The 27,759-nt window shown below is 34.2% G+C and overlaps 4 protein-coding genes across 5 annotated transcripts; 1 reads left to right on the top strand and 3 right to left on the bottom strand.

The window, feature by feature from the left end:
* Window positions 1-1,077: 1,077 nt before the first annotated feature.
* Window positions 1,078-10,581, bottom strand: LOC107429662 (uncharacterized). 2 transcript variants are annotated; one of them, XM_060813270.1, is made up of 14 exons: window positions 9,977-10,117; window positions 9,757-9,902; window positions 7,527-8,871; window positions 7,066-7,284; window positions 6,770-6,972; window positions 5,745-5,819; window positions 4,726-4,797; window positions 4,542-4,640; window positions 4,268-4,339; window positions 4,069-4,183; window positions 3,103-3,171; window positions 2,573-2,897; window positions 2,381-2,462; window positions 1,078-1,981 (listed from the first exon to the last, which is right to left on the bottom strand). In XM_060813270.1, the coding sequence occupies exons 3-14, from the start codon at window positions 8,863-8,865 to the stop codon at window positions 1,364-1,366; spliced, it is 3,288 nt and encodes a 1,095-aa protein (XP_060669253.1). In that variant the 5' UTR covers window positions 8,866-8,871; window positions 9,757-9,902; window positions 9,977-10,117; the 3' UTR covers window positions 1,078-1,363. The 2 variants fall into 2 exon arrangements, with proteins under 2 accessions (XP_060669253.1, XP_015895878.3); XM_016040392.4 differs by lacking the exon at window positions 9,757-9,902 and having other exon boundaries at window positions 9,977-10,581.
* An 876-nt stretch (window positions 10,582-11,457) lies between these two features.
* LOC107429663 (putative pentatricopeptide repeat-containing protein At5g43820) lies at window positions 11,458-14,719 on the bottom strand. Its single transcript, XM_016040393.4, has 2 exons — window positions 14,510-14,719; window positions 11,458-13,667 (listed from the first exon to the last, which is right to left on the bottom strand). The coding sequence occupies exon 2, from the start codon at window positions 13,469-13,471 to the stop codon at window positions 11,756-11,758; it is 1,716 nt and encodes a 571-aa protein (XP_015895879.1). The 5' UTR covers window positions 13,472-13,667; window positions 14,510-14,719; the 3' UTR covers window positions 11,458-11,755.
* Window positions 14,720-15,374: 655 nt separating this feature from the next.
* Window positions 15,375-19,303, bottom strand: LOC107429669 (zinc finger CCCH domain-containing protein 17). The gene is made up of 3 exons (XM_016040397.4): window positions 18,890-19,303; window positions 17,767-17,877; window positions 15,375-17,669 (listed from the first exon to the last, which is right to left on the bottom strand). The coding sequence occupies exons 1-3, from the start codon at window positions 19,043-19,045 to the stop codon at window positions 15,738-15,740; spliced, it is 2,199 nt and encodes a 732-aa protein (XP_015895883.1). The 5' UTR covers window positions 19,046-19,303; the 3' UTR covers window positions 15,375-15,737.
* A 5,229-nt stretch (window positions 19,304-24,532) lies between these two features.
* On the top strand, window positions 24,533-25,415 carry LOC107429652 (disease resistance protein RPV1-like). The gene is made up of 2 exons (XM_060813193.1): window positions 24,533-25,047; window positions 25,220-25,415. Exons 1-2 carry the CDS (start codon window positions 24,560-24,562, stop codon window positions 25,413-25,415), a joined length of 684 nt encoding a protein of 227 aa, XP_060669176.1. The 5' UTR covers window positions 24,533-24,559.
* The last annotated feature ends 2,344 nt before the right edge of the window (window positions 25,416-27,759 follow it).

The following is a 27,759-nucleotide window of genomic DNA, read 5'->3' as shown; positions in this document are numbered from 1 at the left end:
AGTGTTATAATCCTGAGAAGGAGGTGAAAGTGAATAATAATGGAGGCCAATCTGATTTAGGTGCCAAAACTCCCTGATAATATCTCTGCTAAATTCTCTAGTCCTGCCTACAAACTCCTAATTCCTACATATGCCAATGTATTAAGTGCCTCAAAAAAAGAAAGAGAGAGAGAGAGAGAGAGGCTTTACATTTCTAATTGTATTTTAATTATTTCTGAATAATACGATTCTTGTCCTTTATAATATATATTATATTATACTACAGTTTTAATCAATATAATAAGGATTTCATGAGCAAGTTATAATAGTGGACTTGCTATATATCAAACGAAAAATAATATTAAAAAAATAAAACGTATCAACAAAATGCCAAAACAACTGAACTGTATTGTTGGTTCTGACGATAAAATGGCAAAATAAAAAAAATAAAAGAATAAAAACTATTTTCTTAGGTAAACATGGGGATATATTAACAAATCTCCTCACCTTCATTATAAGAGGGGGAAAAAAAATGTATATATATATATATATGTATATAAGAAAGAAAAATAAACGATAAAAAGAAAGAGAGAGAGAGAGAGATGATATATCAGTTGTGTTAATGCAGTAGTTTTAGTGAGGATACATGTGTTGGCCAATTTAATACACTGTCATGTTCTTTATCTGACAACATAGATATCAATCAGCCCTTTAAATATGCGAAATTGTTTTTAAACATTAAATATTTCTTTAATTTATTACCCTTTTTTTTTTTTTTTTTTTTTTCAAATTATGATATCAAATCTTTTATAGGCAAAATTATAATAGCCTCCTTCAAAGATTCAACTGACTACCATGGCTTTTTTTTTTTTTTTTAATTACCCAAAAAATAGCCCTTTTTTTAAGTGAACAATTTAAAAAGTAGAACACAGTAGTCAAGATATATAGATTTTTTATTCTTTTTCCAAAAAAATAATTAAAAAATGCACGTTGTGAGACCAAGATCAATATAATTTTTAAAAAAACAAAAACATTCTAAAATACTTGGCAACTTCCCCAAGCAAAGTGCAACTATTTTTGCTATAATAAGACTTGAGATAATAGAAGAAAAAGAGAACTTTGATAAATATTTGTATTTATTTTTCCTTGCAGCAATCTTTCATACCCCAAAAAAGAAGGAAAAAATGAAACAAACAAATATATCGTGCTCAAATAAATACAATAACGGCACACCAACAACAACGATAAAACTGATGCAGCTAACTCTCCCAAGCTATACAACACACAAAAAATGGCTACCATGAATTACCCTTTGAACAAAATGGGGAAAATACAAGGGGTTTCAGGAAATATATTGTCAACAATAGAAAATATTGCCTACTTTCTAGAAAGAACTCCAATTATCAGAACCTTTCTTTGCTGTTTGATTCTCAGAGGAGACTTTAAATGGACCAGAGGAGCCAAATGGGTCTGAGTCATCGAAAGAGAAAGCACCACTATGGCTGAAATCTTGTGTGCTGCTTATGGAGTCGAACCTCGTATGCTTGTTGCCACCAAAGTCTCTGCTGCTGTTCATGGAATCAAACCTTGAGAATGTATTGGCACCGAAGTCCCTGCTGCTGTTTATGGAATCAAATCTTGAGAAAGCATTGGCACCGAAGTCTCTGCTGCTGTTAACGGAATCAAATCTTGAGAGAGGATTGAAGTCTTTGGAGCTGCTTATGGAATCAAACCTAGAGAGCTTATCTGGCTGCTGTGAATATCCACTATCATTCATGCTGAAGGAATCAAACCTTGAGAAATTGTCAAAGTGATCCCCAGCCTCGCTGTACCTCGGCGAGTTGCCAAACCTAGAAAGTGGAGTGCTGGGAACAGAATCTTCAAAATTAAAGGGACTCTTTCTCTGAAAGGTGGTATCTGCATTTGGAGATCCTGTCCCTATTGGGTCAACACTAAAACTGCTAGATCCAAATAAGTCTGCGTGCTTCCCTGAATTTGAGTACTGCAGGGATGACATGAAAAAATGCAGAAGCAGTGAGATAAAAATGTCATGTAATGATAGATCTCATTTGTAACTAGTGTGGAAATGGTTTCATATTCTTTAGAGTAGCCATGCACAGAAAAGCACATATTGACACAATAATGTAAGAATAAGCATCTAAACAATGATGATATAGAATAAAAGATTTTAAAAAGTGACAAAATAAAAAATAAAATAAAATAAAAAGTTCATAACCAAAGAAGCAATATGTTCCTAAAATGTGGTGGTCCATAAATAGAAAAGCATTTTCTCCCTCTTAACCAAAGCATCACACAACCTTTACATAAACAGAAGGTGACACTGGGATATGTAAGCAGGGAATTCTTGGGGCTATAAGTGTTTCAGGAAGTTAGAGCTCACCTTGGTTTTGACAGGGTTAAAACCCCATACTGAGTCGACATCATCATTGTTGTCAAAGGCACCCCAGGTGGACTCATCAAAACTTCAGCCCATGAAAATTTATGAAGTTAGCATTACCATGACGAAAGAACAAAAATTTCTACAAGCAAGATTAAAATGTAAATCAAGAGAGAAAGTGATAAGCTGCCAAACCTATGTCCTTCTGCATCTGTTTCAAAGGTTTTTTCATATTGAGCATCTGCAAACACTTTGGATGGACTATCAAATGCAGCCCTGCCAGCTGGACTATCACGAGGGCTTCTTGCATATTCATCCTCACTATGACTGAATGCAGATTCACTCTCAAGGGCATGCTCACCAGCACTCGTAGAATACCTTGCCTTTTCATCAGCAAATGATGATGAATCAGGTGTTGAGATGTGATCTGGTGAAAGTATTCCACTCTGAACAGAAGGGGACTGTTGTGTTGGAGAGCCAGAAACATTTTTCCCATCAAGTGTGAGGTCATTTGCAAATCCTGAAAAACAATTTGCATGTCCCAAGTAATGAATAAACAAGAATCCACATTTATCAATGTCAAATTACTAACTACTATCCTTCAAAATGAGTCTGCGAAAAGACAAACATTCATTGTAGATATAAAATATAAAACATGAAAGCTATACAAAAAAATTTAAAACCAAAAAAATTGAATATTCTTGCTAGGAACTATAGAAGTGAACCTTCATCTTCGAACTTATCCCACTCTTCATCCCAAACAGCTGCTCCTTCTTGAATTCCAGGTTCCCAGCCTAAAAAATTATAATAAGCCAAAATGCCATGAATGTCACAAGTTAGAAAATGTAAAGAGCTCATAAATGAAGAAAAAAATAAACAAGGTGTAAACAAGGTGCATTCAAGTATGATAATTAACATGGTGAAGGATATATAGTTTTTGGTTTCTTGTAGTAGGAAGAAAGTAAACACATTCTGAAGCACATGCTACTAGGTCCCGGACGTTGTATTCAATTTTTATAAAACAAAAGATTTATAGAGAATAGAGGAAAAGCACAGAATAACAGAAGAACCAGTAGTCCACCATATACAGGCAGCAGATAACTAGAAAAGTAGATATTTAATTCTTGTCATTTTCATCAACTGCTTTTCAAACTTTAGTCATTCAGGTGATATTAATGGGTTGTCAACAATATGACAAATGAAGCCTCAAACTTCCATGAAGATAAATTCATTAAGTGGGGCTTCAAATCATTAAGCAGGCAGTTAACAAGTAGCATTACGATTTAGTGCCTCAAGATTTTACAAGAGATCATAGCTAAGATAATGGCTTTAAGCAATAAAATGGAAAGTCTCTCCTTCCTCAACCCACAGAGAAAGACATAAAGTATGCATTGAGCAATGAAAGAAGCAGAAAATCCCAAAATAGATCTACACTATCAAGCTGCCTCCATGACTATCAGAAGAAAAAACCAGTATGTGTTATGATATTAATATTCATTGTTCACGAAGAAAAAGAAAACTGTCCCCTACTCATTTAAATAAGAATTGAATACCCAAAAGAACATTTCTATATATTACACGGAAATAATATAATGGAACATCACACCATCTGTATTTTCTCTAAGAGAAATTCCTTGATGAAATGATATAGAAGAAGATTAAACATTGAAAAGAATAATGGACATAGGTACCAATTGGGAGCTCAATTATTGCAGTTGACTTAATATTTAATCCATGTTTCTTGCAACGCTCAGTTAAAACCTTCACCAGCTCCTCAAGATCATATTGTATACGATCAGCACGGACCTATAGCAGTCATACGGCATCAGTAATTGGCTAACTTACATAGAACATCCAATAGCTTATCATAGCTTATAGTGTAGGACCTACCTGAAGAATACCATCAGCACTGCCTCCTTGTTCCATTCTAAGAATTGCCTGATGCAACTCCGTTTTCCTCTCCTGAGAGAAAATCAAGTAATTATATATGTTGATGAGAGAGAGAGAGAGAGAGAGAGAGAGAGAGAGAGAGAGAGAGAGAGAGAGATACTCAAAAAATATAAAGTGAATAAGATGAACAAGATATAAGAAAGAGAGACATTTTAACAAAATGACAAAATAAATGTAGTGATGCAGAATATCATTACATATTTACGCACAATACCTGAACATCGCGGAATGTGGCTTCTTCAATAGTTAATTTAGATGCTATTTCTGCAACTTGCTTGTATTTCTCTTCATATTTCTTACCCAGAAACTCGGCCTGCAACAACAATTTCGAACATGACCTAACAAAACATATTCTAGTCATGTGAGAATAGCAAAACTTCATAGATCTTTAAAAGTACCTCACGCTTATCTGCAGATGCCCTTTCTGTTATCTCGTTTAATTTATTATCACATCTGCTCTTGTACAGTACCTATAAAACACAGAAAGAAAATGACAAAAAAAACAATATTAGAAACTGTGAAGAGTGAAAAATTATCATAACCTTTTCAGACTCCCACCACTCAAGAACAAGCTAAAACTGCAACTTAGATGAAAATTTGTATGGTTTTCGAGTTCCATGCAACACAAAAAATGAGAAAACAATATTAATTAATGCTTTAACATCTCAAAACCTGATTAATGTTTCATAGAGGAAGTTGTTTATCATTGATCCAGCAGTCAGTTCAGCAAATGGGTTACTTAGTGTAACAGCAACAAGAGCTAGGCATTCATTTTCAGGACAATCACTCCACATTTAGCATGTTTATTCAAATCAGGCAAGGCAACTACCAATCAAGTATACAAACTTACAACATTTTTAGGCTAATGCCCTAGTTCACAAGTTACATGCCAGACAAGACATGATGAGACCAGCCTCGGAGCAATTAATAGGACCAATGTATAGATAACTAAGACATGGCAGATCCATTTTATATTTTTCGCCCCTGCATTTCAAAAATTCAAATTCTATGGTGTGAAAGCAGATGTACTCAGGCATTATTGCTTTCATTTACCTTATTATCTCCATTTTTTTGGTATAAGACTACATTATCAGGTAACAGAGTTCTCAATTTTCCAATCAAATATGAAAAAATTTCCAGCTTACCAGCTATGAAGAATTTAGTATTGAAACCACCACGAAAAAGGGGAAAAGAAAAAAAATGAAGGTGGAATAATGAAGGCAAATGACAAAATGATTCTTGAATCATAAAGCACATCAAGTATTATTCTCCATTTCCAGTACCCTGGAGACCTATTTGTTTTTGCATACCAGCAAATAGCAACCCAAACCTTTGATTCCCATTGTATCAAATTAATATAATTATTTGATCAATCAAAAGGCTAGAAGCAATGAACAATAAGATAGAAGCAACTCACAAGGTCCTGCATTTTTGAGCGGTAGAACTCAATCTTTTCTCTTGAGTCCAGTATCACATTCTCTTTTTCTTCAACCTACAATGAAAAAGAAATATTTATATCCCCTTAAAGCAGCACTGCAAAAAGTATGTGTTTGACTGTATAGAAACCTCATATACAAAAATGACTAGGTGTGAAAAGTAAAACAAGTTTCTATCAAATTAACTGCATAGGAGAAATATTCCATCAAGTAATGATATCAAAAGTACATAAGCCAGAGTCTCAATTCTACTCATAATTCGGATTTTAAAGCTACATTTGGTTTACAATCATAAACCAATTTTTAAGTAATTCATTGAATTTAACATGTTTGTATTATGATGGTTTCAAAAAATTGAAAAATATATTTAGTATACAAATCTAAGAATATTCTTGTATAAAAATATATTATTATATAAAAATATATATAATTTTCTCATCATCAATGACAGTAATACCAGATGCTTCTAAAGCAAGCAACCATTCACTTGCCTGTTGCATCTATTTAGTTAGGGTTGGCTAACACTATGCATTCACTCACAAATTGCAGGTGACAATATATACCTGACCAATTTATACAGAAAATGCACAGGATAAAGACAAATATTACATAATTTGGAATTCACCACAATGAGTATTATTTACTAGACAAAGCCCACAGCATGCACTCTCAATATGCCGGAACAAACAGAAACATCGAGAGAATCTTATTTCGATAAGTAACATACAAACATTCAATGTTGAAACAAGCAGGCCCAAATTTACGGTGTAATTCACATTAAAATTCAATTGGTTCCCCAGACTATTGCCTGATGTCACATTTTTAGACTTTCCCATCATCAGATTTGGTTAAGTTCATTCAGACTTGGACTTAATTGATTTTTCGTTAAAGCAGTAACAGCGTTAAGCAAACAACAATGCTCCTTAGCAAACAGTAAGAGAAACTGGTTACGTAATACAACCAAGAGTGTGGCAAGTTCATAAGTGAACAAAGATAAAAGAAGTGCCTTTTTTCCTGCTGTCTTTGGGGCTTGATGGTCCCCATTCTCATGTTGGTTCAGAAATGAACCCTCCAACACCGCATTTGACTTTGGTTGACTGGGATGCAACACTCCATCAGGTTTGGGGACATTTGCCGGCGTTGGCGGCCTCATATGGTTGGCAGGTGCCAATGGGTGGCCACCTTGCATCAATTGTTGCTGTCCGAAACCTAGTCAAAAAGAGAAAACTTCCCTCCATCAACAAACATCTAGAGGAGAATGATAACTAAACTAAAGAGGTTAAGAACCACTCCATCAGTTACCAGGACTGACACCCCAAGCAGCATTTCCATAAGCGACTTTAGGTTGACCTGTCATCTTCACAAGTGTCTCATCAAACAAAACGTTACTTGGAAGAGAAGATGGAAGAGTGCGGCCTTCCCTATATCGCTCCATCAAATAGAGGGCAAAGCAGAACTCCCTCAAAGAAAGCATACTGTCACTATCCTGATCAGACAAGTCCCATACCTGCTTCAAGACCTCTGACAATCGCAAATATAGATATTATTGAGCATGTTGACTTATACAACCACAGGATAAAATCTTCAAAAAGCTTACTCGAACAGAAAATCCATAGAAATATAACGAATAAAAACAATATAAATAACAGCAAAAGATGGTATATTGTTTTAAGAAGAGGATGAAAAAACTGAATTTGCAATGAATAGCCGAACATATAAAAGAGTAAAACTCAATATCCAAGTACGAGAAAAGCTCAGCTTACCTCTTGGTAATCTCCAACTGGTAAATAGATTGCGTGCCTGTTCACCAGTTATTTTCCCATCTCTGTCAGTGTCTACTTCCATAAACACTTTTGCATATTTTTGAACATCAGACGGTTTCATCTTTGGCCATGAAGGTTGTGAGTTGTCAGAAGTAGATGATCCAGCACCAACTGATATCCCAGATGAAACCAAAGAGGAAGAACCTGGGGCTGAAACCTGTTGGCTTGGATTCAAAGATGCCTGGGGCCGCTGAAATTGATTATTAACAGGCTGAGTGGAGAATGCACTTAGCACCGAGTCAAGAGACATGTTTTTACTAGAAGATTGGGGCCCACTGGAAACTGGAACAATGGCTGATGAGGTAGGTGCACTACTCACAGAATCAGTTGACCTGGACGGCTCTTCTTTTGCTGGAGAGGGTTGCGTAGAAAACAAATTGCTTCCAAAAGCTGGAGTGGATGAAAATCCATTTCCAGAGACAAATACTGATTTGGAATCATGAACTGTTGCTTGCGGAGATGTGGAAACCGTAGGTTGTAGTTGGGGTGCAGATGAGGGCATTGAAGGATTGATTCCAACAGATCCACTTGGAGGTGCTCCAGTCCTTCCACTGAACCAATCATTGGAGACATTAGAGCCCAGGAAACTGGAAGCTGTCATACTTCCTGATATACCCTGTGGCGGACGGGAAGCAGTACCAGTCGGCATGGTTTGTGGTGGATGGGAAGCAGTACTAGTAGGCATGGTTTGACGATGGGAAGCAACACCAGTAGACATGGTTTGCAGTGGATTGTAAGCAGTACCAGTAGGCATAGCTTGCAGTGGATGGGAAGGAGTACCAGTAGGCATGGCTTGTTGTGGATGGGTATTAGTACCTGTAAGTGTTGCTTGTGGCAGACGGGAAGCAGTACCTGTAAGCATGGCTTGTGGTGGATGCAAGGAGGTAACAGTAGGCATGGCTTGCAGTGGACGCGAAGCAGTACCAGCAGGCATGGTTTGAGGTGGTCTGACAGATTGATTTTGCTGAGGAAAATAGTTCTGGTTGATACCTGCATTAGGGACACCCGATCCCCCGAATCCAAAATTTTGAGATGCTGCTGGTGCAGCTAATCCCATTTGTGGGGAAGACGTGATAGGCATTGAATTTGATTGATGTGCAGGAGTGGCAGGAAGATTAATTTGGGGAGGGGGAATTTTCGCTGCAGCAGGACCATATAAAGCTGCCTTGACAATATCAGGCGTTAATTCCCGCTTACTTTGGGCAACAGTTACAAGTCTGAGAGCATTATAAAATTCTGCTCGATCAAGGAAACTGGTTTTTCTCTGATCAGCATGCATCCATATCTGCAAATCATTAACATCATAATCAGCCATTTACTTTACAAAGTCCAACACCAAACTTACTTTTAAGTTCTTTTTAAATAATATAATCTTTTATACAGAAAGATAAACAATGCATTATCATACAAGGATGGTTAAAAAAAAAAAAAAAAAATAATACTTCAATAACAGTTTTCTCAAAGACATGCATTCGCAAAGTAAGAAAACACAAAATACAAACGGCAGTATCATGGTAGCCGGCTTGAAGAAAAATTTTGAAATTTCAGCAACATTAAATTTATTGTAGATCTGAATTCTGTCCCCCTTACAGCACAATATGCTTGATGTGCAGCATCAGCAAAGATTCATTCACCGCAGAACTAAAATAATCAGTTGTTTAAAGCTGTTGGTAATTGCTATAGCAAAAATTTCATTTGAAACATCTTATTAGCATTTTTAGTGGTTTGCACCTTCATGTTTGAAAATTTGTCCACAGATTCTACTTGCTGTTTCTGCAGGGCATCAGCCAGCATAAATAGGACCCTAGTTTCCAGTCCATTTTGTAACAGCCTCCCACTCGCTACATTCTCTAATAAGAACATGGTTACATTGTCCTATATACTCTTTTTCCAAGTTCTAAAATACTAGAAATAGTAACACATTGCTCATAACAATAGCTTCTCACTCTCATCAACTTAACAGACAAATGACAAAGCACTAATTATTGCAATAAATGCAGATATACCCAATTAATGGACCAAATCACATCAAATATCCAGCAATAACAATATTTAATTTCATTTGATATGGATAAATAACTCTACAGCCCCATGAATATAACGTGTTAATTAAAAATGAATGTGACAATAAGTAAGCTCCATTAATGCACGATGAAGACACAAACAATACCAATCAAATCTTCATTATGTCGGTTAATTCAGCATACAAAAGCAGAGAAATACGGCTTTGACCCAGCTCCAAAACAAAGAACCACCAAACAACCAAAGGAACAATAAGAAAATCCATCACAAAATGCAAATTTAAGATGCACCAGCCTGAAAGCATATTTAAATTGGTTAAAACAAAAAAAAAATAAATAAATAAAGGAACAAAAAAGGAAGAAAAAAACCTGAGCAAGAACTTGTTTAGACAAATTCGAACCCTGAAAGAAAGCGACAGCTTCAGCTCCGCTGATCCTTCCATCTCCATCTAAATCCGCTCTCCGAAAGTAATTTTCGAACTGATCCATATTCGGAGCCGCCATTTATCACCCCACTGTCAAAAGCTTGAATTTTTCCACCAGATCAAAATTACCCACAAGAACAAATTCAAAGAACCCCAAATCTCAGCCCCCCCAAAAAAAAAAATCCGACAAATTCAATCCAAAAGAAATGAATAATCAAACTCTAGAAATAAGAATTTGGGCAACCAATTGCACAGCGATCTTCTGGAAGTGGAGGAATCACTGGTTCTTATTTGTTGGAATTGTGTGTCGCGTGGGAACGAGGGATTGGTGGTTAGATCGATGTGAGAAAACAGAGACAAACAGACACAGAGAGAGACAGAGAGAGAGAGAGAGAGAGTGGTAAGAGAGAGAAATTTGGGATTGTATTTTTTACGGATTTTTGAGATTTGGAGCATTAATTTTGGAAATGGAAAGAAAGTTAAAAAGCCAAAAGAGAAGGAAGAGGAGTTTCTTCTCTCTGTGCTCGCTCTCTCTCTCTCTCTCTCTCTCTCTCTTCTATTTCTTTTGCTTTTCTTTTATCTCGAGGGCAAAATTACAGTATTAGCCTCTCTTTTACTAAATAGTAAATTCTACAAAAATATAAATTATATCAAATTACAGTATTAACCTTTTGAATTTCATATATAAATTAGAATTTAATCGGTTATATTTATGTGGAATTTGACATTTTTTTTTTTCACTACTTTTAAATTAGTACAAGAGCAGCAATATTGAAAACCTCGAAATTCTTTTTTTTTTTTTAAACAAATATCAAACTTGGCATGAATACACCATAAAAAATTCTGAGATAAGGACAGGAAATTCTTTTAGGATTGAACATGTTTTGTTTTTTTGTATTTGCAAGGTTTCTTCTTTTTTTTTTTATTATTTTTAATCACATTTTATGATGCAAACGTAAAATATAACGAGAAACAATATTTGCTATATTGTTAGCTATCCAAACTAGGAACGTCAACGGACGGAACGGGATCGATTTTTAAAATCTTATTTCCGTTCCAATGGAAAATTTTTTATCCTGTTTTTTCGGTTTTTTCCATTTCTTTATAGGCGGGACGGAGACACTGATTCCCCAATCGGGGACGGGGTGGGACAATCTTTCCTTTTTTTTTTGTATCATTCATATAAATTTTTTTTTTTGAAAAATTTATATATATATATATATATTTTATGAATTAAATATAAACAAAGTGATTAAAATGTAATAAAAATATAATAAAATACATCGATATCGGTGGCCAAAGTTGAGGGCTTAGTGTTGGAGCTTATAAGAAAAAAAAAAAAATGATGTTTTATATAAATAAAACTAGAAAAAAAAATTTAAAAAATAATACATATATATACCAAACCGGGTTCGGGACAGGATGTTTATTCTCCGTCCCCAATTCGGGTTTTAAACCTTTATCCCAAGTCAGCCCCGTCATTTCGATTTTTCGGGGAAAAACGGGACAATGCACTGCGGGAATCGGGTCATGCGGGGCAAATTGTCATTCCTAATCCAAACGTAACTAAAGCGTTCATGTTACAGTTCAAAAGTGCCACTCTTTACAAAAATCTAATATATAGCAACAAAATTTACTATTTACCCAAAAAAAAGAAAGCAACAAAATTTACAGTGATCTTTAACAGGATCTTTTGTAGTGATTACAACTTTCATGCTACAATTCAAAAGTGCCACCCTTTAGAACGCCAAAATCTCCGTGCATTGTCATTGCGACGAGCCACTTTAATTTTCAAAAACAGCTTATATGCTTTCTCAACTTTGTTTGAGTCTAGTAGTTTGTGATTCACTTTGCTACAGATAAGCCTGCTTGGGCAAAACCCTTTTCTCAAACACTCCTCCATGACAAGTACAGCATTTTCAAGTTGCCCAACGTTGCAAAGTCCATTAATGACATATTCATAAACTTCAACATCTGAAGAATAACCACATTCTTGCATCTCATTCCATATGCTTAACAGCATTCCACATTTACCAAACCTAGAAAGCCTCATCAGCAATAACTTATAAGCACTCGATGAAAATCTACATCCAACTGCTTTTGCTTTCCGATAAACTATCATAGCAGCATGAGGTGGACCATAGCTGCATAAAGTTTTGATAAAGGATGTTAAAGTCCCCGTAGGAGGAAAAACTCCTCGAGCTAACATTTCATCAAACATTTCAAGTGCATCAGCCACTTTCCGAGCCTTGAGAAATCCAGTGATTATACTGGTATAAGTATCAATGTCTGCTTCACAATTATTACTCAACATACTCCTATAATACTTCGTAGCTTCATCAAAATCTCCAACATATATAAAATTGGAAATCATTGCATTGTATGAACTAGTGTTTAGCAAGCAACCTCCCTGTTTCATGTTCTCAAAAATCTCAATAGCTTTATCAATCTGACCAGCTCTCCCAAAACCATCTATGAGGTGAGTGAAAGTTAAACTATCAGGACTAATTCCATCTACTACCATTTCATCCAAAAGTCTCTCCATTTCACTAATTCTACCAAATTTTGACCATCCATTCACAACAATGTTATATGTAGTACCATTGAAGGGAATCTTCCCCTTCATTGAATTAAGAAATGAATTTGCTGTACCTACATGGGATCGCTGACACAAGCATTGCAGAAGCACATTCAAAGTCTTGGTTTCGCAATTCAACCCAACTTCTTCTAAGTTCCGAAATGTTTGAATTGCTTTGGATACTTGTCGAGCCCTCAAGAAACTATCCATTACAATCGATATGGTCTCTAAATTGGGATTTATGCCTTTGGTCCTCATGTCACGCAGAATTTTGATCATATCTTTAAAGAATTTTCTTCTGCCCAATGCCCTGAGAATTATATGGTAAAAATGAATATCTTTTGATATCAAGGGCTGTTTAATTGCCCAATTAGAAAAGATAACAATATCTTCACTGCCTAAACTCCCTCGGTTCACCACTTCTGCAACAACATTGAGATTTAATTCCACACCAACATTAGATAAAGCATGCTCAATTGCAGTTTTACCTTTCAGTTTCTGAAGGAATACTCCTCGCAATTTATCTTCAGGTGATAAAAACCCATCGGCTGCTCTAATATCTATTTTATTTTCTGCATATTCCTTTTTATATAGGTTTGTAGCTGAAGTACTACATGATACTGGTAACAAATTAGACAGTTCATCAAGAACATTGCGTTCATCGAGAGTAGATTGGTGCTTGATCAAATATTCATCATTGAATGTATATGATGAATCACTAAGGGTTGAAAATGAAAATAAAGGAATTGGCAAACGGAGGCAGGGAAAAGGATGCCTGGCTCTCCTAAGGTGCCTAGACAACCCTAAATATCTTTGTGATTGAGACGCCAAGAAACACCAAGGAATGCCACCAAAAGCCATAAAGTTGAAATGCTACTCCAATGGAAAGAGAGTTCCGACAGACTTGAGGATGGATTTTCCCATAGAATACCTGAGCTAGACAGGTTCAGCTGACTAAAATTACAAAGCTGAGCAGAAATCCAAATCGATCTTGGTATTTATTTCTTCTGTCTGCTTCAGTTACTAATTTGCAACCCTTTTACCTCCTTTGTAAAAGCTGCATAGAATCATGCATCGGATTTTGAAACATATTTAAAATCAGAAGCAGAACAGTAGAATACCTCATAAAGAAGTTAAACGAATCTAATGCTTCTAACAAGTGAGCATGTTAATATACAACAATTTGAGAATATGCAATTTGCACCTTGTGTTGTGAGAAGTGAACATGCTAATCTACAACGAATTAAACTTTAGGTTCAACATTTTACAGAGATTTCTAGCTTGAATAAATCTTTAGAAACTATAGAGTGAACAAATGGAAAAACAGAAGCCAACTTGCATAGCTTATAGGAAAATTAAGTAATTAACACCAAAAATTCAGTGGATTTATATCACAAAATAAAACTGAGCATACAAAAATAAAGAACTTACAAACACAGATAATATAGGTATGGCCAGTTATTTTGGTGGCCTAAAATTTGACAAAATGATTCTTTTTTGATAAAAACAAAAAATAAATAAATAAATAAATGCTCATACAAATACCAGTTCTAACGGCTACAACTTCACAAAAACATTTTCAAAGCCAATCACACCCCCCATTATTTTCAAAGCAATCAATATAGCTTTGCTTTTAATCCAAACTGTTAGTTCAAAAATGCATCTCAATCGAACAAAGAATGTCAAAATCAAAAAAACAGCAAAAACAGATCATCCATTCTACCAAGCTTCACATAAAAAAACAAAATAAACAAATGGAATCTATAACAGCGATAATTAATTGCAATTTGGAACATGAAATTGAATCAAAAGGAATTATTACATTGGAATTGAAAGAAACTAAATTTGATATCAGACAAAAGCAAAATTCGAACCAAAAAAAAAAAAAAAAACACTCACCTCAGAGGGTCTGAGGTAGAGGTTGAAGGAGTTTACGTGTTGGCGTTGGCTGCCGAAGCCTTCGACGACCGTGAAAGCGAGAGAGAGAGAGAGAGAGAGAGAGTGGCCGGACTCGACAACGACGAAGAGGGACTTTTGCGACGGTCCAAGAAACTGAGAGAATTTTTCTTTTTTGGAATTTTTCTATTCTGCTAAACTTTTTTTTTTTTTTAATTATTTGCTTAGATTATTTTATTTTTAATTTTTAATAAATAAATAAATAGTTAATTTTGACTTTATTTAAAAGTTTCTTCCTTTTTATTAAGTAAACTGTTACTTTTGGTGAAATTAAATTGAAAACAATCATTAATTATTGGAATTATACATGGAAATTAAAATTGCTCTAAATATTATGCGATTTATTTTCCAATTTAGCTAAGGTTTAGGTTTCACTTCATATAAAAACTAAAAATTACATTAAAATATAAAAAATAATGCAAAAACTAAGAAAATATGTTTTTTTTTTTTTAAAAAAAATACTATATTCTTCTTCAGATCTACAATATTTTTTGCACTTTCCACTTTTAAAAATTATAAATTTATACAAAGTTGGTGCTTTTTTCTTTTCTTAGAAGAATAAAATTTAAATCACAAGAAAAGATTAGGACATGGTAGCAAGGGATAGAAAATGAGGACCAAAGAAAGGCAGAAAAAAAGAAAGGAAGAAAGAGAAAGACAAAAGAGAAATACTTTGTAAAAAATTATCTAAATAAAAATAAAGCTGAAAACAACTTTTAAATGGTCTTCAGAACAGTGATAATCTTAAAAATAAACAAATAAAATATAACAAAAAAGAAAAAAGAAAATAAAATAGACAAAATTGATCTGGTAGAACAGCTATTTTCTTATTAACTTTCTACTGTTACAATCATGCATTAAACATGCAACTTTTGCTGTGGGCATGGCAAAAAAGCCTGGAGCATAAAGGAAAATCCCCTTTCAATCAGATTTAAATACAATGAAATGTTTCAACTAATACAAGGAACCAAAAAAAAAAAAAAAAAAAAAGGAAACCTTGATATCCCTAGTTCTACAAAGAGACAGTCCACAGCAGCTAGACCCCTTGATCAGTATTCAGAACCAACCACCAAATTTGAATTTTGGGAGATAGGCAGCCCCCAACACAAAACTTTTCTTGAAAAACTGTGGCTAGTCCTCCCTATCTCACCCTCTTCTTTTCCCACATTGATCAAGAGAACATCACACCAATCTTCTTTGCAAAGTCATCCCCATCCCCATCCACATCCTCATCCTCTATATATTCCTCTTCCCCTTCGACATTTTCACCATCATAATTATAGTCCCCTTCCTCACCTTGTTCGTAATCATAGTCCCCATCTCTCTGCTCTTCACCGTCAAGCTCTTGATCCTCCTCGTCATAAATCATCCCATCTTCAGCCTCAAACTCATTCACATTAGGTTCTTGAGTAGACTGCCCATGAGCAGCATTGGTTTTTTCTTCTGTTCCAATTGCAGACTTGGATTCTTCCTTATTGCCTTCTTGCTCGGTTCCCACGGACACAGCACTTTGCATCTGCCTTTGATTATTTTCCTCTTTATTGAGGGATGATTTTCCACTACCAGAATCTCCAACCCCAGCTTCTCTCTTCCTCTTCAGAATCTCACTTAGAGGCTTTGGTCCTTCAAATGAAAGATGACCTTCAGATTGCTGAGGATCCTCCATCCTCACACTCTTTCGTTTTCCAAGTAGTGATTGATCCTTACTTTCCCCAACCTTTCCAACTTTCAGTTCGGCCAAACTTTTAGGACCAGCAAAGTCTCCACTTCTGTCATCTTCTCTCCTGATACGCAAACCCCTAGAAATTCTCCCCTCGTTATGGTAGTCCCCCTGTAGTCTTCCTTTAATTCTATCTTGAAGCCTTCCTTGAGGGGAGGAGACTTGAGGCCTGCTGGGTGACAATCTGCTCCGATTCCTTCCCCTGTCAACTTCCCTTTCCAGACGGAAATCACTACCATTGGCAGGAGAAGAATCCCGTGGAAGCTTTATTCTTCCACGAAGGCGACTACTAAGTGAACCCTCATGGGGGTGTAACTGGTGTGAATCTCTCCGAGAAGACCCCCGATAATTTTGCTCCTCGAAATGGTCAGTACGGTCATAATCATGACTGATGACAGATCTCAAACCGTTTCCTCTTTTTTGCTTAGATAATCTATTCCTAAGATCCGACCCATTAATGTTATCTGGACTACCTGATTTATGATAGCCCCTCCTGTCAAGATGAGCTGGCCCAACTACCACTCTCTCAGATGAAGCCCTGTGCTGATCCCAACCATACTGCTCTTGCAAGTGCTCATAAGAGTCATAACCTCGTGGATCACGAAATCTTTCCCGATCAGCATCAGCCACTGAACTGTAATCAGCTGAACGGTCAATATCATAGTCATCCACAGGATTCATGTTCCTTCCATCATGAGCTCTTGTCCTTCCATATTGATCTTCACCATGAAAATAATCAGGATCACCAAGCTCATCATCTACAAGAACATCAAAACCAGGAGAAGATTCTCTCAAGAACTCATCAGCATCCTTACCATTCTGAAAACCGTGATCATCGGATACAATGATCTGGTGCGTACGATTGGGCCGAATTATAGAGTTTCCATTGATAACAGGTAGACTACTCATTGCCTTGTATCTAAGAGCCTCATCATCAGAGGCTTTGGTTGCTGGTACATTTCTCTCTGCACTAACTCTATTTTTAGGTAGAGCCGTTTCAAGCTTTAGAGCAGAACTAACTTCAGGATGTATTCCAACTGCCTTTGAGACATTTGTATTGATTATCTTCTGATCTTGAGTGCACTTTTGAAGGCTGCCAAAAACCTTCTTAGGATTCATAGGCTCGGAACCTTGGGTGGCTGCTGGTGCTTGCAAGACTTTACTAGTGTTTGTTGGATTTGGTCCATGCAAGAAGGCACACCTATCACCTTTTAAGCAAAGCCCTTTTTGGAAGAATATACAGGGTACTGCTTGTTTACTAGAATTGTTAGGAACAAGTGTCGCAGGTGCAGGTGCAGGTGCAGGTGCTGCTACAACCTGAGCTGACGACACAGAAGATCCAACAGTTGTTGCTGCTTGGGTTCCTAACAGACCATCAAGAGGCTGAAGAAGAAAGAAATTAAAATCTCATATAAAATTATTGTATACTTTAGAACAAACAAGATATTCAAATCTGCCTATGAATAAAGGAAAAACTTACCGGATGCCTAAACGCGCATTTTGGATTCAAGCAATTACCATTTAACCAGTACCAGCAATCTCTGGGATTAACCCGGGCATATTCGCTGTGGCGATATTCACATTCACTACCCTGTTGATAAGGCAAAAATTAGTGGTGGAACTTAAGCATTAGTAAATAAACTCATAACCAGCTGATGATATGATTAGAAAATTAAAGTGGCACATATGCACTTTAGGTAGATGACACACAAAGATTAGAGGAGAATTTTCTTAAAGATTATTGTTGAAACCTATAACCAAATAATCAACATTTAGTTATGAAGGAAATAATACAAAATAAGACCGAAAAATTGCAAAACTTTACACAAGACCTTAAGAAGGTGACATTGACAGAGCACAAAAGGAACACATCTCAGGAGGTAATGTAGACAGCACAATGAAGGAGGCTACAACACATTGCTAACTGACAGCAAACCAAAATTCATGAAAAAGTTCTGCAAAAAGTTCTACTGCCTGCTTAAGGCTTCCATATATCAGAAAAAAAAACTTTCTACAAATTACAATAAGAGCATGAACGCATTCATAGCAAATCACAATAGCATCCAACTTGCACAGGGTCTCTATATATCGTAGATCAACTAAGCCCCACCTAGAAAGCTCATCAATATGTAGGCTTGAAACCACTAAAGTCGCCATTACAAATTTGAACTACGAAACCAGAATCCTCAAGCAACATAAAATCAAAGTTTCGTTGTTGTTACACAAATTACATGTTTGTATATATGAATATTCTAATAACTCAAATGAACATACAGTAAACCAAACAAGATCCAATTTTTTTTTTTTGGGTGAACAAGATCCAACATCTTGGAACATACCCAGAAAACCAAATTCCATTTATTTCCATTCAGTTCATCAATTAACCAAAATACAACTTCAAACAATCATAGCAAAATTTAGTATACCAAATCTTAAATCTCAAGCCCTACTACATCCATAAATCCCAACCCTCCTAAAATTCCAAGAAAGAAATCAAAAACCCATTTACCCAAAAAACGAATAAACCCCCAAAAACCCTAGAATCAGAGAGAATCTTAAGTTCGAAACGAAAATCGAACCGGAGAGAGAAACAAAGTTGTCACCTTTTTGCATGTGAGAGGCGATGCAAGAAAATAGACGCAATCGGTATTCCTCTTGAGAGCCTCCTCTTCAGCAGAAGTCGTGGGGACTTGCTGCGGCGGCTGCTGCTGCTGATGGATGCTCTGGTGCTGAGGCTTTTGCTGTGCACCCGCTACCATGGCGGTTCTTCTCGTAGAAATCTCCACGGATCGTCTCGGTTTCCGATCAAATTTGGCCTGTAATTCCAACAAAGAAGAAAGGTATAGAGAGAGAGAGGCCGATCCAATCTTAAGGAAGAGCCGCCACAGAGATTGGGGTAAAACTCAGAAATAGAGAGAGAGAAAAAGACAGCGAAGAGAGAGAGAGAGAGAGGGGAAGAGAAAGAAAGTGGCTCTATATGATGAGGCTTTAAGCTAAGCCTAGTTTTTTCTTGTTCTTCTTCTATTTATTATATATATATATATATATATATATTAAAAAAATTAATAAAAATTGAGTTACAAGGGTGTTTGAGATTGGTCACGTGGCATGATTTGGTTGGTCATGGGTTTTGAATTGGATGCACCCTGGCATTGGGGAGTAGAGGTGTGTAGTGTGCCCAATTCTGTGTGGGTTCTTTATGTTGTTTATGTTGGTCATTGGATGAATATTTTCTATGTTGGCAATTTGGGAAGCAAGAAATGGTTTTTGCGTTTACCCTTTTTTATCCTTTTGGCCTTTGTTTCATGGTAAAATAATTTATAACATATGCTTTTCATGTTTTTCCCACATTTTGCAAATTCGTAATTCATAAAGCTAATATTTTGTGTTATCTTTTGACCTTTTCTTTTTTTTGCAAAGAACAATTTTCTCTTTTTGTCAATTTTAGTAAAGGCTTTTTGTTTTTTTTTTTTTTGGTTTTTTCCTTTCTCTTTTTTTTTTTTTTTTTTTTTTGGGATCATGTTAGAGAAAAAGCTAAAATTTTGGAACGGTGATTGTTTATTCATTATTTTGGTATAAGTATAAAGGTTTATTTGTGAATTTTGGGGGGATTTTTAATTTTTTATCTTTTCAATCATATTTTAATTTAGATTCAGAAAAATAAATGCAATAATTGTCGAATGATTAATATACATTTATTGAGAACCAAGAAGACTTATAGAAAAAATTGACACATGTAATTTGACCTCTCATTTGGATTTGTTATTCTTTTTATGTTTTCAATTACATTTTAATTAAGATTTCAGAATATAAATGTGATGCTTGTCGAATAATTAATATATATATATATATATATTGAGAATCTAAATAAATTTATTGAATAAAGTGATATGTAACTTGTTCTCTGAATTCCATTTTTTTTTTTTTTTATGTTTTGTATGGTATTTAAATTTAGATTCTAAAAGGTAAATATAATTATTATAGAATGATTAATCTATATTTATTAAAAAACTAAAAGATGTAACGTTTAAATTGACATGTGTGTAACTTGATCTCAATGTCCTCGTATTTAAGAAGATTCATGTACATATGTAAGTTTGTATATCCATATTAAGAAGACTCATTTGTATATGTACTTAAATTTAAAAAAATTCATGTATATGTTATTAGGTTTTCAGTTGCACAATTGTAATCTAGCTAACTAGTATGTACGTATAAATAATTGTATTTCACATTTGATTGTGATGTAGCTAGGTGTCTAGAACCGTATATACAATTTTAATATGTTAAGGAATTTTATATTTTAATTATATGGTAATTTTGATATGATAAGTGTCAAAAACTTATCACTTGTCCAACAGAGAGAAAATGATTCAATCTTGAGGGAGAACCTTCATAGAAGAATGAATTGCAATTTTTTTCTTCTACACATATGTTTAAAAGATCACAAAATATGTGATTATCATTAATAGTCATTTTATTTAGGCTCTCTTAAGGGAACATCAACAACTGACTTTGTGTTGCCTTTATTGTTTGCATCATGGTAGAATAATATATGTTTGTCATATTTTCCTACATTTTTCAATTGGTAATTTATAAGCTTCATGTTTTGTTCTACCTTCTTTTATCTTTTATCTTTTTCTTTTTGCATAAGGATTTTTCACATCCACACTTTTTAGATTATGGGTTCGTCGTATGCTCCTTGCTTTTAAATTAAAAATTATTGTAATTTTGAAAAACAAAAAATACCTAACTAACTAAACTAGATTTCTTTTATTTTGATCTAAATATAAATATTATCTATAAATTTTACGTTATCTCAATTTTATATTTGTAACTTGATTGTATTCTTGTAGATAAGAAGATTCATGTACAAATATTCCTATTAAGAAGTTTCATATGCATGTGTGGTTGGATTAAAACTTTTGACGATTTTTAATAAAAAGATTTATGGTTTTTAATATATTACAGGTAAACTAACTAAAATCCCTTGAATTATTTGATACTTAAAAACTTCATTTTTAAACTATGAAAATAACAAATAAATCCCTCAACTACGATTATCATAACAAATTGTCCCCTCTAAACCAATAAAATACTAAAAATTATATTAATTTGAAAAAAAAAAAAAAACTGTTTGACATACCTAATATATATTTTCCAAATAATATAATCCAATTTTTTTTTTTTACTATCTAAATATTTAAAAATAGTACTTTCTAAAAAATTATTACAAATAATATTAATATTGATTAATAAATTTATTCATTATGGCCGTTGAAATAATTGTCTAAATTTTTATTTATTTTTTATAAAAGTAATTTTGTTATGATATACAATTTTTATTTCGCTTGTAATTTTTTAATATTTTGAAAGAGGATTCTATAATGTGGAGTTGAGTTATTTGTAACTATCAAATAGTACAGGGAGATTTTATGTAATTTATCCTAGATTAGTTAAGTTATTATTATCTTAGTACTAGATGTATTTTTAATTTGTTATTAATTAGTTAAAATTATTATTATTGTAATTCTTATTAAATCCTAAATATCAAATTATATTCATAAATTTACCAGATAATGAAAATGGACTGTGAGGGACAGTAAATTTGCACATGATTTTTCTGATGTGTGTAATCCCTTTCTATAACTCACTTACTTTATCTAAATATTTTTTATAATTTTCGATGTACAAAATTATATTTTTTTCTTTTTTTGGTTGAAAAAAAGATTATATAGTTGAGAATGATATATATACAATTTATTCTTATCCCATTAGTAATTATAATCAATAGCAAAATCTTATTAAAGTAGATTGGAATTTATAATCAAAGTCATAATGATCAATTACATAAGCATTGGCATGTTCCATGTAAACATTAGAAATTATTGCACAAATTGCAGAAACTAAGACAATCAGGGTCTGTATCACAGGTTGACGGATAGTCATCTAAAGACTGCCCTTCATCACCAATATGGAGTATGTCCATTTCATTGGTAATACACTTGGACAATGATAAACCTGCAAACCACAAAACAAAATATTATATCTTTGTACAAGCTTTGAAAATGTATTAGCAACAAAAAAAGAAAAAAAGAAAAAAAGAAGAAGTTAAAAATAGGGTGTGCAAAGGGAGGAGAGAGAGGCTAATTAATAATTACAAGATGCAGCAATGACGAGGATCAGCAACAGATTCATCTTGCTTGTTGCCATCTTCATAATTCTAAGTTGTTTGGTTAGTAGGAAATTTTCTAAACTTTGTTGTGTTTTAAGGCTTCAATCTTGTAGGTTGGATATTGGTTGTGAGTTCATATTGGGATATATATACATAATACATATACTGAAAGATCAGGATTAGTTTAATATGGATTTTGAAGATCAAGTGTATAAATTAATTTTCATACTTGAATGCTGAAAGGTAGAAGAGAGCTAGGTAGATAAAAAATGAACTAGATAATGTTGAAAATAAGAGTTTATTGAATTGTGGGTGATGATCTCAAATGATTCCCTACACCTCTTTTATATAGGAGTCTAAAATCCAAAGATAATATTATAAATAATTGAAAAAGGAATATCCATAAGATAAAATCTCTCAATCCAATATAATTTTTCCTCTATCATCTATAAAATTTATTTTTATCCCTCATAAATTTTATCTCCATTTAAATTTTATTTTTGATCATCATGAATTTTGGTTTATCTCGAATTAAGAGTTTTTTTTTTTTTTTTGGATGGTATATCTGATTTTTTTTTTATTATTTTTTTTTAGTTTTTTAATTTTTTTATCATATGGTATAGTGAATACTATAACTATTAAAAGATTGATTTTTATCTATTGAGAATCTACGGGATCTATCATATAAATAGACACATATAAGTTATCCCGTTGTACTTGTATTAAAAAGATTCATTTACACGTGTAAGCTGATGTATATACTCGTATTATTAAAAAGATTCATGTACATTGCAAATTTGTCCGTTTACCCCCTTTTTTTTTTTTTTTTTTTTAAATAACTCTTTACCCACATTAAGAAGATTCATGTACATATATTTAAATTAAGAGGATTTATTCATGTCATTAGGCTTAATTTTTTTTTTTGTTCATACTTTATTCTAAGTTCTTAGCCAATTTTATAAATATATTTCACATTTGAATTTTGATATAATGTTTTTTTTTTTTTCTCTACAATGTAAACTTGATATATTTTTTTAGAATGAGTTGTGTCATATATTGGTTTTCCTTCTTTTTTCTTTTTTTATTTTAAATTTTTAAAGGTATCCATAAAAGTCCCTAATTCAAGAATGTATTCTCAATGCATGTAAGTCGCCTACCTTCTCCATGATGTGGACTGTGGTTATTCTTATCAAATTATAATGGACACGGAAAAAAAAAAAAAAAAAACCTTATATGGCATTATTAATAATTTTTTTTTTGGGGCAATAATATGAGATTAACACCTTAAAATCAATATATCAATATATACATATAAATAAATGATCTCCTTTTTTATTAAAAAAAATTATGATCTCCTTTTTTATTAAAAAAAATTATGATCTCCTTCTTATTCAACCAACGTTACAAAGGTCACTTTATCTCTTCGCCTTCCCTGCTATACCAATAGGCATTACTTTTTTTTTTTTTTTTGGTAACTAAAAATGATACATTATCAAATGATAGAATATTTTCAAAATTAGTTATCTTAACAAATGACTAGATAATTATATATTAAAAAAAAGAAAAAACAATGCAGCCCTCTTTTCTTTGCTGATATTTCTCTTATTTACTTGATCTGTTTCTTTCTAATCTCTTTCTATTTCTCCTATTTCTATGAATTCAATTACTTCTATAATTTTCTGATTCATATTGTTACCATGCTATAAGCAAATTTCCCCACCAAATTTAGGAACATAAATTGTATTTTCTATCTCTTGAATTATTAGCCTTTTATTTTTTTATTTGGAAACTCTCACTCCCATATATACAATACATCTTGGTTAAGATCAGAAGTTCAGTGGGAAGCACACAAAATTATATAAAATTGAACTCCATCAGGTTCTTGTTATTCCCAATGAATTATTCTAAGAAAGCAACTTGCCATACGTTTGACTTTATATATATGGTAATAATTTGACTTTATATATTATTTCTGAAATTAATCATACTTTATATAAAAATATAGGCCGGTTTTATAGTTGACCATTTTTCCCTGAAAATTTGCCTGCATACATCTTTCTCTGTTCTGGGTTTTAATTTTCACTGGCTTTCTGAGACAATGCAATCATCATCATCATCCTCTTCTAAAACTCGTCAATGGAAGTATGATGTTTTTCTTAGTTTCAGAGGAGAAGACACTCGCAAGAGCTTCACAGACCATCTCTATGCTGCTATGGAAAGGAGAGGAATTGCCACTTTCAGAGATGATGAAAGACTAGAGAGAGGAAAACCCATTTCCCAGGAGCTCTTGAAAGCCATAGAAGATTCAAGATTTTCTGTTGTTATTTTCTCGAGAAACTATGCTGCTTCTACATGGTGTTTGGATGAAGTGGCAAAGATTGTTGAGTGTATGAAAGTGATGGGCCAAACTGTTCTGCCTGTTTTCTACCATATAGATCCTTCTAAGGTCAGGAAACAACTGGGAAGCTTTGAGGATGCTTTTGTTAGGCATGAAGAAGATTTCAAAGGGAATGAAAGAAAGGTCCAGACATGGAGGGATGCTTTGGCATATGTTGCTAATCTCTCTGGATGGGATTTAAGAGATAGGTAAATATGCTTAATTCCCTTTTTTTTTTTTTTTGGTTTTCTTACTTGTCCTATTTCATCATTTTAGAACCCTTTAATTTTTAAGACTGTTCTGTTTTGGACCCAAAAAGACATATCTAGGTGAATGACTTTGCTCTTTGCTAGACGTGATTGCATTCTATCTTCTTTGCAGACATGAATCTAAAGTTATCCAAGAAATTGTTGATATGGTATTCAACAAACTGAGCTATTCCTTCTGTAATTTCAACAAAAACATAGTTGGGATTGAATCCCAAGTGGAGGAATTGCTTCATTATCTAGACCTAGAGATAAATGATGCTGTTCGAACTGTAGGGATATGTGGAATGGTTGGGATAGGCAAGACCTGATAGGATAACATAGTTATCTCATATAACGATGTGTATTATGTCATGTAATTATATATATATATATATATATATATGGTAGTTATAGGTTGACCACATCTAGTAGTCACAACATTTACGTCCATTGTGTATATATTGAGTAGTAGCATCAATAACAAATGAAACTTTCCAATTAGTGCACTCTCTTATCTACTCTGTTCATCTCTGTTACACTTACATGGTATCAGAGCACTCTTAAGACCCAAACGGGCTTTAGTTGTTTTCATCACCCCACACTATTATAAAAAAAAAAACCCTCATTTTTTTTCCAGATCTCTATCTCACTAATGGCTTCTTCCTCTTCCCATTTATCTTCCTCATCTGAATTGCACATCACCAATGAAGCCACCTTTGCCAACAGAACCCTTGTTGTCATTAACGTGGCTACACAAGCACCTTTAAAACTTACTGAAACCACCTATTTTCCATGGAAGAAACAATTCGATGCCCTCCTCATTGGCTATGACCTATATGGTTTTATTGACGGCACACTTCCTTGTCCATTACCGATGCTGTCCGACAAAGATAAGTCTCCCAATCCTGACTATATATTTTGGGTACGACAAGACTCTCTACTTTTAAATGCTATACTTGCTTCTCTCTCCAGGATGTCTATCATTTTGTCTCCTCTGTTGAAACCTCACGAGCAGCCTGGCAAAAATTAGCTCTCACTTTTGCCAAACCATCACGGCCACGGCTAATGCGTCTTTGAGAACGGCTTATTCTTCCTTAAGGCTCCCGGTCAATCCATGAATATTTAAATGATGTCAAACAAGTGATGATGATCTTACCCTTTACATTATCAGTGGACTTTCCCCTGATTTTGAGAACATCTCCGCTGCTTTTTGATCAAGGGACACATCAATCTCATATGAAGAATTATATGAGAAACTTGTGGAGCATGCCAGTTATAAGAAACGGAATGAAACACGACCTGAAGATACTTCATTCCTAGCTCTTGCTGCCAATCGGACTCACCAATTTTAGGGTCGCAATCCTCCCATCAGGTCCCCAAGCAACCGACAGTCATGCAATGATGGCATTATTAGCCGCAAATCTTCTTCTTCAATACCTCCAGGAGCATCAAGGTCCACTGGATTCATAAACAACAGCTACAAGGGACGCTATCAGTTATGTTCGGCTCATGGACATTCTGCCCGGTTCTGTCCATTATTAAGACAACAATGGACATTCACACCACAACATCAAGCATCTTTTCCAAAGAACCCACAGCCTCAAGCCTATCATACCAACTCCATTCTTGGACCTGCCCCATTGGAACCCAGCGACTCTTCTTGGCTCATTGACTCTAGCGCCTCTCACCATGTAACCTCTGATATTCGAAATCTCTCTCTTTATACATCATATGATGGGCCTGATGAGATTGCTGTAGGAAATGGTAATAAAATACCCATCATTCATACTGGTATTACCACTCTAACTACCTGTTCTAATTCTTTTCATTTAAACAATGTATTATGTGTTCCTGCCATGAAACGAAACCTTCTATCTGTTTCAAAATGTTGCCAAACAAATAATGCTTCCATTGAATTTTTACCTCATTGTTTTCTTGTCAAGGATCTACGGACGGGTGTGGTACTTCTTAAGGGCCCCCTTAATGGTTGAACGTATGAATGGCTGGAGTCTCAGTCTGTTTCTCCTGTTGTCTATTCCAGTGTCAGAACCAGTTTACATGATTGGCATCACAGACTTGGTCATCCCTCCAATAGAGTTCTCCATCAACTTGTCTCACATTTTTCTCTTCCGGTTTCATCCAATTTAAATTTCAATTGTAATCCATGTCATTGTAATAAATCTCACAAATTACCTTTTCGTAATTCTTCCTTCTCTACAACTCATCCTCTTCAGCTTATCTACTATGATGTTTGGGGTCCTATCTCAATTACCTCTCTAGATGGATTCAAATATTATGTTATTTTTGTGGACCACTATTCTAAATATATCTGGTTTTATCCTCTTAAAAATAAATCTGATGTTTTTTCCACATTTGTTAATTTTAAAAATCTTGTTGAAAAATATTTTTAGCTTCCCATTATTTCTTTTTATTCGGATAATGGGGGTGAATTTACTGCCTTAAAATCCTTCTTCCAAAATCATGGCATTTCTCATTTTTTCACAACCCCATACACGCCTCAGCATAATGGCTTTGCTGAGAGATGTCACAGGCAGGTTCGTGAGACAGGTCTTTCTTTACTTTCCCATGCTGGTCTTCCACCTCACTTCTGGACGTATGCCTTCTTTACAGCCACATATCTCATAAACCGACTAATTACACCTATACTAGCAA

Source organism: Ziziphus jujuba, chromosome 12 (assembly GCF_031755915.1).
Source record: "Ziziphus jujuba cultivar Dongzao chromosome 12, ASM3175591v1".
Lineage (NCBI taxonomy): Eukaryota > Viridiplantae > Streptophyta > Magnoliopsida > Rosales > Rhamnaceae > Ziziphus > Ziziphus jujuba.
This window is presented reverse-complemented; position numbering and strand designations above follow the sequence as displayed.

Bases quoted from the DNA above. Each gene is read 5' to 3' on its own strand.
- LOC107429662 (XM_016040392.4), bottom strand. From the start codon at position 10,111: ATGGCGGCTCCGAATATGGATCAGTTCGAAAATTACTTTCGGAGAGCG. The intron at 4,641-4,725 runs GTACTTTTAAAG...TTGTTGTTGCAG, and splicing joins CATCTGCAGATAAGCGTGAG to GCCGAGTTTCTGGGTAAGAA. The intron at 1,982-2,380 runs GTGAGCTCTAAC...TCATCCCTGCAG, and splicing joins TTAACCCTGTCAAAACCAAG to TACTCAAATTCAGGGAAGCA.
- LOC107429663 (XM_016040393.4), bottom strand. From the start codon at position 13,471: ATGGCTTTTGGTGGCATTCCTTGGTGTTTCTTGGCGTCTCAATCACAA.
- LOC107429652 (XM_060813193.1), top strand. From the start codon at position 24,560: ATGCAATCATCATCATCATCCTCTTCTAAAACTCGTCAATGGAAGTAT. The intron at 25,048-25,219 runs GTAAATATGCTT...TCTTCTTTGCAG, and splicing joins GGATGGGATTTAAGAGATAG to ACATGAATCTAAAGTTATCC.
- LOC107429669 (XM_016040397.4), bottom strand. From the start codon at position 19,045: ATGGTAGCGGGTGCACAGCAAAAGCCTCAGCACCAGAGCATCCATCAG. The intron at 17,878-18,889 runs GTGACAACTTTG...CCTTATCAACAG, and splicing joins CGCCTCTCACATGCAAAAAG to GGTAGTGAATGTGAATATCG. The intron at 17,670-17,766 runs GTAAGTTTTTCC...TTTCTTCTTCAG, and splicing joins AATGCGCGTTTAGGCATCCG to CCTCTTGATGGTCTGTTAGG.